Source organism: Genypterus blacodes, unplaced genomic scaffold, assembly GCF_046128005.1.
Source record: "Genypterus blacodes isolate CSIRO-AG114 ecotype Tasmania unplaced genomic scaffold, CSIRO-AGI_Gbla_v1 ptg000133l_1, whole genome shotgun sequence".
In the NCBI taxonomy this organism is placed as follows: domain Eukaryota; kingdom Metazoa; phylum Chordata; class Actinopteri; order Ophidiiformes; family Ophidiidae; genus Genypterus; species Genypterus blacodes.
In genome coordinates this window covers 8,519,721-8,532,500 of record NW_027466935.1, presented here as the reverse complement: position 1 = coordinate 8,532,500, position 12,780 = coordinate 8,519,721, and the positions used below count along the sequence as shown (strand labels likewise).

General features: G+C 44.1%; 1 protein-coding gene across 1 annotated transcript in view; it reads left to right on the top strand.

The window, feature by feature from the left end:
- Positions 1-12,780, top strand: part of LOC143011378 (poly [ADP-ribose] polymerase tankyrase-1-like) — a 52,781-nt gene that overhangs the window by 27,873 nt on the left and 12,128 nt on the right. The window contains exons 7-16 of the mRNA XM_076164232.1: positions 4,747-4,841; positions 4,934-5,000; positions 5,710-5,896; positions 8,136-8,257; positions 8,451-8,542; positions 8,723-8,801; positions 9,444-9,615; positions 10,189-10,268; positions 12,278-12,423; positions 12,572-12,737. Coding sequence (XP_076020347.1) covers positions 4,747-4,841; positions 4,934-5,000; positions 5,710-5,896; positions 8,136-8,257; positions 8,451-8,542; positions 8,723-8,801; positions 9,444-9,615; positions 10,189-10,268; positions 12,278-12,423; positions 12,572-12,737 — 1,206 coding nt within the window. The remainder of the gene's footprint in view (positions 1-4,746; positions 4,842-4,933; positions 5,001-5,709; positions 5,897-8,135; positions 8,258-8,450; positions 8,543-8,722; positions 8,802-9,443; positions 9,616-10,188; positions 10,269-12,277; positions 12,424-12,571; positions 12,738-12,780) is intronic.

Genomic DNA, 12,780 nt, shown 5'->3' with positions numbered 1-12,780 from the left:
GAGCCCTACCAGTATAAAAGGAATGATTCAGGCGTCGCGTCGTATACTTATATTGTACAGATGCATTATATATAATGTCCTTGAAGGTTCGTCTGAGTCGAGTGAAGAAGTGATGGTGTACCAATGTGAGAATGTTTCAGTAAATGTATGCAGCCGCGGCTAGGGTCGTAACAACATAACGAGAGCAGATGAATGCGTCTGGCAGCCATTACCGGCCTCTCCGCTCGCTCTGGGGCTCCTTTCATCTCTACCTTGCTCACACAGTTGAAGTGTTGGATTTCTGGGCCCTTCGAGCAAAGACGAGCTTTGACAACATAAGGATAAATGTTTTTGTTTGCCGCAGACACTCTTCAATCCGGTTCTATAGATTATTGTTGGGCCCCTCCTCCAAGGAGCCTGGGTGATTGGTTTGAGGCAGATGATTGTTGGGATTGATCCACCGGAGCTGCAGCTTTCCCCCTCCTGGAACAAACGTTGATGTTTTTGTTTAGTTTGCACGCGTCGACATCCATCAATTGCTGTTAGTGAGTCAGAAGCTGGAAGGAAAGAAAGATAACCTTCCGTCACTTCGGCCTTATAAGCTTTTGGACGTAATTATCATATTGAAATATCAAAGGACTTTACACTCAAATGGACATCAATGGCAATTAAGCGTTTCAGTGGCAGATATCAGCGTCGGTGAAGCATTCTTGACATCCTGACGCCTCCCCATGCGAGTGTACATGAAGTCACACCCAGTGCCTGTGACATGAAGTAGCTGAGAATGTGTTGGAGTGTGTATGAAGCACATGCAGGAAGATGTAAGGAAAGATACTGAGTACTGAGTATAGATGTTACCAGGAGAAATCGTCATTACGGCATTCTATTCTATCTGAATCCATAAGATATATTTAGCTTTAGTTACATAATTTCTATTTTTTTTGCTGTTGCTAACACGGATCCGAATCCTTCACACCGTGTAACTGAACAACAAATAGCTCCCAAAAAAAGATTCAATTAACACCAAAATTGATGTCAGTGGCCTGTTTGAGGTTGTTGAATCTCTCTAACTGCATTTGATGCAAACAAATTCTTTAGTTTGCAACGTGGAGAGAAACACTCGAGTGAGTAGCTGCGAGGAAGAGCAGAGAGACAGCTGAAGGCCTGTGTGTGTGTGTGTGTGTGTGTGTGTGTGTGTGTGGGGCGCACAAGATGAGAAGGCTTGCTCTAGCTTATTTATCTTCCACGCTGACGGATGGGCAGAGTTGTCAGCAGCACTTTATCCCTGTGTGTGTGTGTGTCAGAGGAATATCACACAGATTTGCTAATATGTTCATTGATCTTTCCACTACTCATCCTGTTAGTGTGTCCACCTGTGCAGCTCTAAAGAAGCAAACAGTATCTTGCAACACACACACACACTCCATCTGCATGAGATAAAGAGAGATTCCTGAGTGTGTTCCAACATACAGATTTTCATTTTATCCACATATTGTAAAGGTTTTTCCTTAAGCTCAGGATTGGAAATTGTTTACAGCGACATCTCACACTTATACTCTGCGTATGCTTATTGTGGCGTTGTTGCAGATGTATCATTGCATCATTTGCACCTCAACTATTTTTGGATTCGGTGGCGTGATTTTTGTTACCAGCAAACATACACTTACATACACACATACACACTGCAAGCTCCTCTTCACTCCACTTGGAAAGGAACCTTCCTACACAGCCGCTGAACCAGCCTCCTGGAAATGGTCCACTTGTATTTTGCTGAGTTCACCTCCCTGATTGCAATGCAACCCAACGCCTCTCTGAATGTCTCTGCAGTTATGCATCATTTCCTTTATGCAAGTCCAGCAAATTCATCTTTTTATCCTCCTTAACGATTCAGATGCTCGTTTCTAAAAAAGAGAAATCCTGACACAAGTGACTGGAACAAATGGATTTATCACACCAACAGATAATTCTTTAAATAATCAGGTATGAGCGGCTGGATGGCTTTAGAGGACGATGTCATGTTATGTGCAGTGGTGTGTGTTTTTGTGTGTGTGTTGTGAATAAACTGCAGAGATCTATCAGGGCCACAACCTGCACAAGACCTTTGACACAAACACACTCCAAACAAAACGGTTCCAAATAAGTGCCTCCCCCCCGCCTCTCACCCTCGCTGTCAAGTCCCGTCTTGTTGCTATGGCAACTGCTGACAGATAGCAGTCACTGTTGTCATGGGAACCGCTTGACAGCCTCGGAAAGAGAGAGAGAGAGATCGAGGCGAGCGTAGATGTGAGAGAGGCAGGAACACAAACAACGCACACGCCACATTTCAACAAAAACCTTTTTATATTCTCTGTTAAACCTCATTTTCTTCAAATGACTGAATCAGTGGTGGTTATAGCCCAAAATGACAAAACGTAGAGCAAGGGATTAATATTTCCCGTCTCAATTTGGACCTCGTCCCCTTTTCCTCTCCACACCCTGCGTCGGTTGCTTCCACTTCCTCTAAAGGCTTTAAGATGATTAAAAACAACACAGTGGGGTTTTTATTGCCATTATTCGGTTTTATTCCCGCCGATCGCATCTGTTTGAAATACAGCCCACGAGGAATTTGTTCTTTATGGGAACATTTCTCACCACGTCTCTACACGGACTTTACACACAAACTAAACTGTTGAAGGACACAGAGAGTAAATGTTGCCAGAGTCTTAAGAGTGAAGTACTTCTAATTAATCCACGAATCAATCTCTCTTTCACACACACACACACACACACACACAAATATGCATAAGCCCCCACTTCCCGTAGTGTTGACAGATTGAGTAGGTGGAGCTTAAACTGCCCTGTCTGACCCTGGCAACGGCATCGTGGTGATGCGTGCGTGCGTGCGTGTGTGTGTGCGTGCGTGTGTGTGTGTGCGTGCGTGTGCGTGTGCGTGTGTGTGTGTGGCCCAGCGGATGACTCGGTAGCAGCTCACGTTTCATAAACACACTGGTGGCTTGTTTAATGCTTCGCTGGCCAGAGAGACACTGCTTTTAAAATGAGGCTGATGACTCATGAGCACCACGTTCGGCTCCTCCCAAACTTTCGCCTTCACATCCTGTAAATTGGAGCGAACCGTCTGTCTGCAGGGCTGCTGGTTGGCCTTTGACCTTTGACCTGTTGAAGGAGCATCAGGGATCACAAGAGACGATCTAATTATCTGAAGTCGGGTCATCACTAAGGGGGCCTGTGCCACCTGGATCAAACATTCATGGCATTTGTTAGTGAAAGCGTCTGAAACTTTGATCATCCTGCACGATTTCACCATCAAACCGCCTCAATAATCCAGATTCATCAGAAGTAATGTTCTAGTGAGATCCCTTCCCAAGTGGCCTCTGAATTTGACCTTTTATTTGCTGTATAACATCACAGATTTGTGGCGCACTCTGCTGACTCAGCGGGTTATAAGCGTAGCATTTCTGAATGCTTGTTTTGTTTTCCTTTTTCGTTTTGTCGTGACTTCAATTTGTGTTTCCGGCGACATTGTCTTAGCAGTTGACATCCCAGAAAATGCTGGTAAGTTGTTTTGCTTACGTCGGGCTTGTTCAGCGCCGAGCGATGCACCGTTGTCGATATTTGGGTTTGTTTGTTTGTCGGGTGTGTGTGTCATATTCCTTTATGTACTGTGGATGAAGATTCATAGTGTTTAGAGTGCAAATCTGAGCTTTCTGATGTCAGATTAAACCCTGATTAAAGCTTGAATAGACATGCATTATTTATATCAATACAATCTGAACTAGTGTGAAACAGGACTATTTGTTTATAAAGATACCGTAAAGAAAAGGCACAGCTACACATTCTTTAACTTTTACATAAATGCATGACAGGATGTAATTGTTATTTCTGCAAATTCTTCCCAAAAAATATCACACACTCAATTTAAAGAGACTTGGTGGACGTCTCTGGAAAATTAATGGATTCCTCTTCATCAAAGGGTAATTTCCTGAAGATATAGGTGTGGTTTTCCATGTGTGAAAGGGACAATAATTAGTCAAAAGCAGATAAGTGAGAGTTCGTGAGAAGTTAATGTAATGTTTGACAGTGCTTTAGCTCTCTGCTGTGTTTGTTTACGCATTAAGCTCTCAGTCGATGCACTTGATTGTGATACATTTCTGCTTCCTTTGTAAGATTCGATTCCATTTCCCTGCTTGCTGCATGGAGATATGCAAGTTTATGCCAGTTTCTATTCAGTTTGAGCTGCAGTACATCCGCTCCTTTTAAACAGGTCTTACATCACGGCATCCAGACAGATTTTTCATTAGCCGTTTTTGTAATGAGTTCGCGTTGGCTTGCATAATGAGAGTATTCGTGCTTCTTTCACGTCCATCCATCGGTTCGGGTGTCATTCCCGCTGTGAGGGAGAATAACCTTGGCTCGGAAGCACGGGGAGTTCAATCCATCTCATCTCAGTCACATCTTACAACATTCAGAAGTGCCGCTTTTCGTCTATTTTATGGAGGAAATGGTCGTTCTCTGTGCGGACAGATTGATTCAGTGAAGTCTTAGCGATGCTGTCATAGCTCACAGCCTCACATACAGTTCACTGCACTTCTAATACAGGACACATGTACATGATGTGTTATTTACTACGCTCAAGGCAACAACAAAAAAGCAGGATCGGATTGAAACAGATCAAAATGATACAAAATCGTTTAGCGTGCATGCGTTGGTATTGACGGAAACTTTTTCGCTAACTGTCCTCGTTGTCTCTCTCTCTCTTTGTGTCTCCAGTCCACTCCGCTCCACCTGGCAGCAGGTTACAACAGGGTGAGAATAGTTCAGCTGTTGCTCCAGCACGGAGCAGACGTGCACGCCAAGGACAAGGGGTACGTACATGTTTCTGAACAAAGTAACAAGGTAAATTAATGTTGCATTTTCTGTCTTTCATTGTAAGAAATCATTTTGTCTGTCATTCCAGCGGCTTGGTGCCTTTACATAATGCCTGCTCCTATGGACACTATGAAGTAACTGAGCTGCTGCTAAAGGTAACACACACGGAAACACACACACACACATACATACATTCAAGCACACACACAAGCAGAAATGCAGCAATTTCAGATATCTTGCAGACAGGGACTCCACCAAAACATTTTCTTCAGGCGAAAGCAACTTGTGAACCTTGACCTCACCCTTCCAACATCAAACAAACCCATGACGGCCTCATTTAGACGTTAAAGTTGAAGAGGCTCTGTTCTGTGTCATGTCTGCATTGTGCTAGCTGGAATGTAGCCTGTTTCCTTTCTTCCCTACCTCCCTCCTTCAGTCAGCAGCAGGAGATGCACCCCTCTCACAAAGTAGGAATTTATATGCTGCTCATGTAGTCACAGAGCCGGTGGATTGTCACCTAATTAATACGGTAATTTAGTTTTGATAAATTAATAATAGATACTTGTAAAATGGAAACAAAACGGGGCCACGGGGTCTTCAGAGAATGAACTCACGCTGCTCCATTGTGGCAGAGAAAAGTTTCAAAGACTTTAATTAAGGCGACATAATTATGAAGGAAGACGGCGGATCAACTGCATTGACTGGTGTTCCTCATGAATAGTTGACTGACACACACTCCCTTTGTGCCGCTCAGCACAATCTCAAAGGAAAGTGTCCTCGGCAGTGCGGTGGCTGCACCTTTTTCCTCTCCCATTTTCTCCTCCATGTCCTCATGTACCGTCTTGTATGTCTCGTCTCTCTCAGCATGGTGCTTGTGTGAACGCCATGGATCTGTGGCAGTTCACTCCTCTCCACGAAGCGGCGTCGAAGAACCGAGTGGAGGTCTGTTCTCTGCTGCTGAGCCACGGAGCCGACCCCACCCTGCTCAACTGCCACAGCAAGAGCTCCGTTGACATGGCGCCCACGCCCGAGCTGAAGGAGAGGCTCACATGTGAGTTTGGCACTTACTTGATACCCGCAGTAATGAGCCCATCAGTCTAGAAAGGTTGATTTGAACACCAATCAGCAGAGACAGATGCGGGTCTGGTTTAAGAGACACAAACACACAAAATAACTGAGATCTAAAGTACTTCTGGTGCGAGGAGACAGATCTCTGAAATAGCCAGATGTTGTAAAGCAGAGAAGTTGTTCAGACATGTTTAGTTTGTATAAACACAACAAACAAAGACTCACATCGTACTGAGGAAGTTGCAAGACAGAATTGTTTTAGTCTCTCTCCCAAGTGAATGACGTGACTTTTGTTTACATGTGATTTATAACCCCAGCGTGTTTGGAGGAAGGGGAAATCAAACGTAGATAAAGTTACAAATAGATGCTCATGTTGGGCCATCTATGGAATATAAGTGATTAAATCCCTTGGCTTCCTCTGTTTGCTTCTATGACCTTCTCACTTCTGAGGCAACAGTGGCCACGCTTGATTTCTACTCCAAAAAGAAAAAGAGCTGTGTGATGAAATGATTTGATCCACACAGACACATTTTTATTACGCCTGCAGTCACAACAGAGTCAAATGAAACAATAAAACGTATTTTTATGTGCCTCTCTATGAAGCTTTCACTAGAAGGTTAATGAGTGACTCAGTCTTTGTTTGATGCTTTTGTCTTTACAACGAGGGAAGATCAACACAAAACTCAAAGGCTACATGAGTCACAATCCAGACCACCATCATTTACAACGTCTCGTCTTTGATATTTGACTTTTGCTGTCTGCAGGAAGTCTGATCACGCTGATCCAAGTTGAATTCAAGCAAAGGGGGATTAACTTTTGTTGCATATGTTATCGAGGATTCCACCAATCCACCGATTTGTAACAATACTGCTCATTTTGTCTTAAATTGCAATGTTTTCAGACATAGAAATAACTCGTTTTAACTACGTCAAAAGATGGACACTTGATGTAGCTTTAGTGTAGCTTCAGTGTAGCTACTTTTTCCTCAGGCGCTTGGTGGTGTAGCTTAATACTTTTATTAGCTTGGTTACAGCAGAGCTACGTTCCATAACGAACCGCTTGTAGTTTGAAAAGCTGCGACTAATAAACAGAATATTCCTATGTGCAGGTGAAATCCGACATAAACAATAGTGAGGCGAGGTTTCGGGCAGCATTTAGACTCTTTGAGTGAACACTGATCACCAACGAGGGAAAGAGCCGACGATGCGGGTAGCAATAACGCCATGTGTTTTTGTTGATCATCAAAAACAACCTCGTTAAACTCTGCCGTGTGTCGGAGTGCTGTTGAGTAAGACAATAAAGCCTTAACTGCCCCTTACGAGCGGATCAGAGCATCGGAGCTACTTTGCATTGCAGCACCGCTGATGGCGATAAGAGCGTGTTTGTGTCTGGGTGAGTGCGACTGTAAAGCTCTTTGTCGTCCGTTTACTACTGTCTGCCTGTGGTGCATCAATTTAAGTTTACTTCTGGTGAATTCTGACAGAATAACAGACATCAAAATAAAATACAGACAAATAGTTAAAAATTAATGGGGCTGAATCCAGACGTTACGTTAAGAGACTCATATTTTGCTCTATATTAGCACCTTCGTAAAGTTTCCTTTTTGCTGCCACGGCTCTGATTGGTCGTCTCTCAAACCTCTGTTGTCCGCGAGGGACCGTCTGAAATCCATGAGCACAGTCATGCGGTTTCCCTGCACCCGTGGGAGTAAGTAGACACACACTGGCACACACATCCTGGTGGCTGGTTGTGCTAGAACAGACTATAGGTTGAATTTGTCATTGTCGTTTTTCATTACAGAAATGTAAACGGATTGCTTCTTTGGATTTGTGTGGTTACTACAGTCTTTAGGTGAATGCGTGTGTGGTGTTAATGACTTAGTAGGTCTGATGCTGTTGTGTCACCTGGAATCTTTGATGCCAAAAAAAGGTGTGTGTCTGCGTGTGTGTGTTGAAGCCCCCTAACTGCGACACATCAAGCCCCCCGTATGCATTTCTCTCTGTTAAAGGCTTTGAGGTAATCTTTTGAAAGCATCTTTTCCGCTGGAGAGACATGGCAGCGGAAATTATTTATGGTCACAGTTGGTAGAGAAAGGAAAGTTACTCATGTTTCGGTGATTTAAAAGTTTGTCATTTCCGATAAAGGATTAGACGTTCCTCACTGGCTTCAGACGACTTTTCATGGTTTTTATTTTCTCCCCGCTTGTGTGTGTGTGTGTTCAGATGAGTTTAAGGGCCACTCGCTGCTTCAAGCTGCACGTGAAGCCGACATGGCCAAGGCTAAGAAGACGCTGGCCTTGGAAATCATCAACTTCAAACACCCTCACACACATGAGACGGCGCTGGTAAGATGCACACTGAATAACAAATATGTGAATTTTGTTTATGTAGATGAGCCGAGGGGGCAAGTTGAGGTCACATTGAGGTCAATCGCTGAAATTTCACAGGAAACGGTTTTGCTCGCATTGTTATTATTTATCATCAAAAATGACTGGTGACTGATTTGAATAATATTGTGTGTGTGTGTGTGTGTGGTAGCATTGTGCTGTAGCCTCGCCTCACCCCAAGAGGAAACAGGTGACGGAGCTGCTGCTGAGGAAAGGTGCAAACGTCAACGAGAAGAACAAAGAGTGAGCTGGCATAGCCGTCATCAACATTTTGTATTTGAAAACTTTACTTACAGCCTACAGCTTCTACAGTTCCATCTTTACTAGTAGTACTACACTCTTAAGTAGTAGAACCTGTATTCATAATCTCTCTTTCTCTCCCTGTCTCTCTCTCTCTCTCTCTCTCTCTCTCTTTCGTTGTAGTTTTATGACTCCTCTCCATGTGGCCGCAGAGAGAGCTCACAATGACATCATGGAGGTTCTGCAGAAACACGGTGCCAAGGTACAGCAGCATTGCATTCTCACCTTCTCCTTCCATTAAATAAGCCCACACCAAGAATTTCACCTGAACGTCGCATCTGTTCCCTCTGGGTCCGGTTTGTGCTTTTTTTGGTGTCCCACACAAGCAGAAGAACAAAGGCAGACGCAGACAGACACCTTCCACCCTAAACGCAGCTATTTATTACCTAATACCTATTATTCAGTGTATCTAGGACTCAGAAACTGTTTTGTGCCTTTGTTGTTTTTAGTCTAATGAGATTCGGGGTTGAGATGTTTAAAAAGATGAAAGTGTGTAACTGCTTTGCCAGCTGGTATGACGGAGGTTTGATGCTTAATTTCTCAGATCAGCACTCCAACCAGATGGAAACTTATAATTGCACGCTGACAAAACGCTGGAAATATGTGAGCTGAATCAAGACATGCATGATTTCCGCTGCGGGGGAAAAAACAGAGGGTTCACCGGGAAACGTCATGGCCGTCGTTTCTCTGTAAAGTAAACTCCCGGAGTGTCAGAGGATGTTTGGTTATGATGAACGTGAAGCTCAGGCTACACGTCTGCATTAGAACGGAGTGTGTCTGTGTAACTTGCGTAACCACAGAAGGTCCCTTTGCACGCATCCTAATGCAAATGTGGGTTTCACAGGTGAACGCCCTCGACACGCTGGGTCAGACGGCGCTGCACCGCGCCGCGCTGGCAGGCCACCTTCAGACCTGCAGGCTGTTGCTAGGATACGGGGCTGACGCCTCGCTGGTGTCACTGCAGGGCTTCACTGCTGCTCAGATGGGAAATGAGGCTGTTCAGCAAATACTCAATGGTAGGCCTGTGTGTGTGTGTGTGTGTGTGTGTGTGTGTGTATGTGTGTGTGTGTGTGTGTGTGTGTGTTTGAGGAAGTTGCCTGTTGTTTTTGCCCTGCAAGAAACAAGAGGGTCTAATCGTCTGTGGCGTTAAAGCTCAGACTGAAGTTGCTGCGACTTAAGAATGGTTTGGGTTAGTAATTGCTTTTCTAGACAGCAGGTGTCTTAAATATCATCCATGCCATTCTTAGCGCATCAGTTTGAATCCACAGACATCTGCTGTGTAAAGAGAAGACTTCTCTCCTTCAAAGCTCTTTGATACCTCAGTGGTCTCTTTCTCTGCCACCCACCTTCTTTGTTTGAATCATTTGAGGTTTCATTAATTCTCTTTTCAAAGGCAGACAAACACTACGAGTGGAACAACAAATTAACAACAGCAAACTGATCAACAGACTTCCATAACCATCTGCTTGAACAGAAACACAAGGGGGAGAAAAAAAAACCCAATCAAAAAAAATTCATTCATTCAAATTCCAATTCAGTCCCTCATCATCTTTGCCTCAGCGTTCTCCTGGTTTGTCTTTGCTCCTCAGAAAACGTCCCAGTGAGGAACTCCGATGTGGACTACAGACTTCTGGAAGCGGCCAAAGCTGGAGACCTGGACACTGTCAAGGTACTTTCTGATTCATGCATCCACTTTTCGATAAGTTCAACTCATATTAGAATAGATATTAAAGCCCGAGTGCCACACATAAACATCTACAACAGTTTTTACTCAGAAAGCTTCATTCAGGCAGTTACGAATTGCATGACCTCTGCTTTGCCTCTGTGTGTGTATTTGTAACATTCCTGACCCTTTAAAATCATTCCTCTATGCTCTGAGGCGAGATAGGATTTTAATTGCCCCATTAAGGTTTTGGAAGAATGTGAATATTTGTCAAAAATGCAAATGGCCCTTGACAAACCTCAAACTGTAATTGGACTTTGACTGGAATTCATAATGTTTGAAAATTGGGAGTAAAAAGAGCCTGAAGCTGGACGGACAAATGAAGGAGTGAAGGTCAATGTACTAATATTATTCTGTGTAATATTACTCCTCAGTGAGAGTAACGGTGATGCGTTTAAGTGCAGATAATACTGTGTACACTTGTACAGCGTGGGATTAGATTGCATATGCTGAATGGACGTCTGCCAACACATTTGAAGACCAAAATGGAACAAAATGTCCTGCCCTTTGCTTTCTGTTCCTGTGTTTCTGCTTTTATGAAGTTGCGAATGTAGTGATTTTCTTTAAATGTCAGACAAATTACACGTCGTTGTTTTTTTCAGCGTCATCCACATTGATTCTTTAGAAAATAAAGGAAAAAAAATTGCAGAACTTTATTCTCGTTAAAGGTCACGCTTTCCCGTCTGTGTTGCCTCACAACACTTCCTGTTTTTCCCACCTTAACTTTTGCTGTAACGGTGATCTGCTGAAGTCGCAAGTCATCCTCTGCAGCTCGGTGGTTGAGGGTTCGGTTCCCCCCGGGGCCTCACACGCTCAGATTACAAATATCAGGACCCGATTGGACTCGGTTCTAGTTCCAAAGAAGCTTTTAGCTGTGGAGTGAATAATTGACCGGTGTTGACGGTCAGTAATGGTGTGACGGAGTGATGAAGAGCCTCTCGGGATGAAGATCTGTCAGTGGTGCTGCAGCTAAAGTGTGATGCTTTGGCAGCTTGGCAGGGAATTTTAGCGGAACAGAAGATGAGCTCAGGTCGGGCTCTCTGTCAGCCTCGTTTTACCTCACTCACACACATACACACACACACATATGAAGCAATGTCTGGCCCTGCAGCTGAGTGACGTTTTAAGGAAAATAGGCGTTTTTCTGCAAACACACTCACAAGTTATGTAGGATGTTGGCGTTTCTGTTCAGTAATTTGCTTGTTGCAGATGTCTAAAAATCGGATTTATTCTTGTAATTAATTGCTAAATCACTGCATTTGTTGAAGTGTTTGTTTTCTGCCATCCGCTCCTACACGCTCAATTTTCTCAGTATGTTTTACATCATTCATCAAAAGCAGTTTAATAGCTTTCCCACTTCATGTTAAGTTTGTTTGTTTGCTGCGATTCCGAGCGGTGATGAAGGACGGATCACATTTTAAATCCTTTGCATTAAGGTGTGTGTCAACTGAAGCAGGATTAAAGGAGAAATTATATTTATTTCCAACAGTAAATGACGGTAATATTTCTGTGCTGTTTGGTGCTGGTGGCATTTTCAGTTAGTGGAGCTGAAAACCTCTTTCTCAAGCCAAAACCAAGCAAATGACAGAGTAGCTTTGTTCTCCTCAGCAGGCTTTGTGTGCCGTATACATCAGCCCTGATGAGACGTTTCCACCGGCGCTCTGACCTAATGTGTTGTGGGGGGAAATGTCTGTTGTTTATGTGCGTCGCCGGCCACCATACATCAAGAGAACAGAAGGAGGTCGAGGAGAGTGTGTTATTATATTTCAATCAGAATTAGATGCCAAAGTCATATCAGTGATGTACTGAATGATGAATTGCGCAATCACAGGGTATAGATTTCCTCAGGTGCCTTTGATCTATTTGTTTTTCTTTCATTCTTATTAATCTGATGAATATACATGAAAAGGACATGGAAAATGTTTGATCTCAATGTTTTCTTTCTCTCTTTCCAGTCTTTGTGTACGGCTCAGAACGTGAACTGTCGAGATCTGGAGGGACGACACTCCACTCCGCTTCACTTTGCCGCCGGCTACAACAGAGTGTCGGTGGTGGAGTACCTGCTGCACCACGGGGCCGACGTGCACGCCAAGGACAAAGGGTGCGACGCCATGCTTTGGTTGCGATCAAAGTTTAGGGCAGATTCTGAGCGTTGTTTGGCTCAGATCCCCGAATAAAACACGTACACGCAGGCTTTGTAGAAGAACATTCCATGTGTTGTGTTTGACTCCGTCCTTCTCTCTCGGCAGAGGTCTGGTTCCCCTCCACAACGCGTGCTCCTACGGTCACTACGAGGTGGCCGAGCTGCTGGTCAGACACGGGGCCTCGGTCAACGTGGCCGACTTGTGGAAGTTCACGCCTCTCCACGAGGCCGCCGCCAAGGGGAAATACGAGATCTGCAAGCTTCTGCTCAAGGTTAGGACCGGATCAGACCTTCAGTCTCCACACACCATAAGCC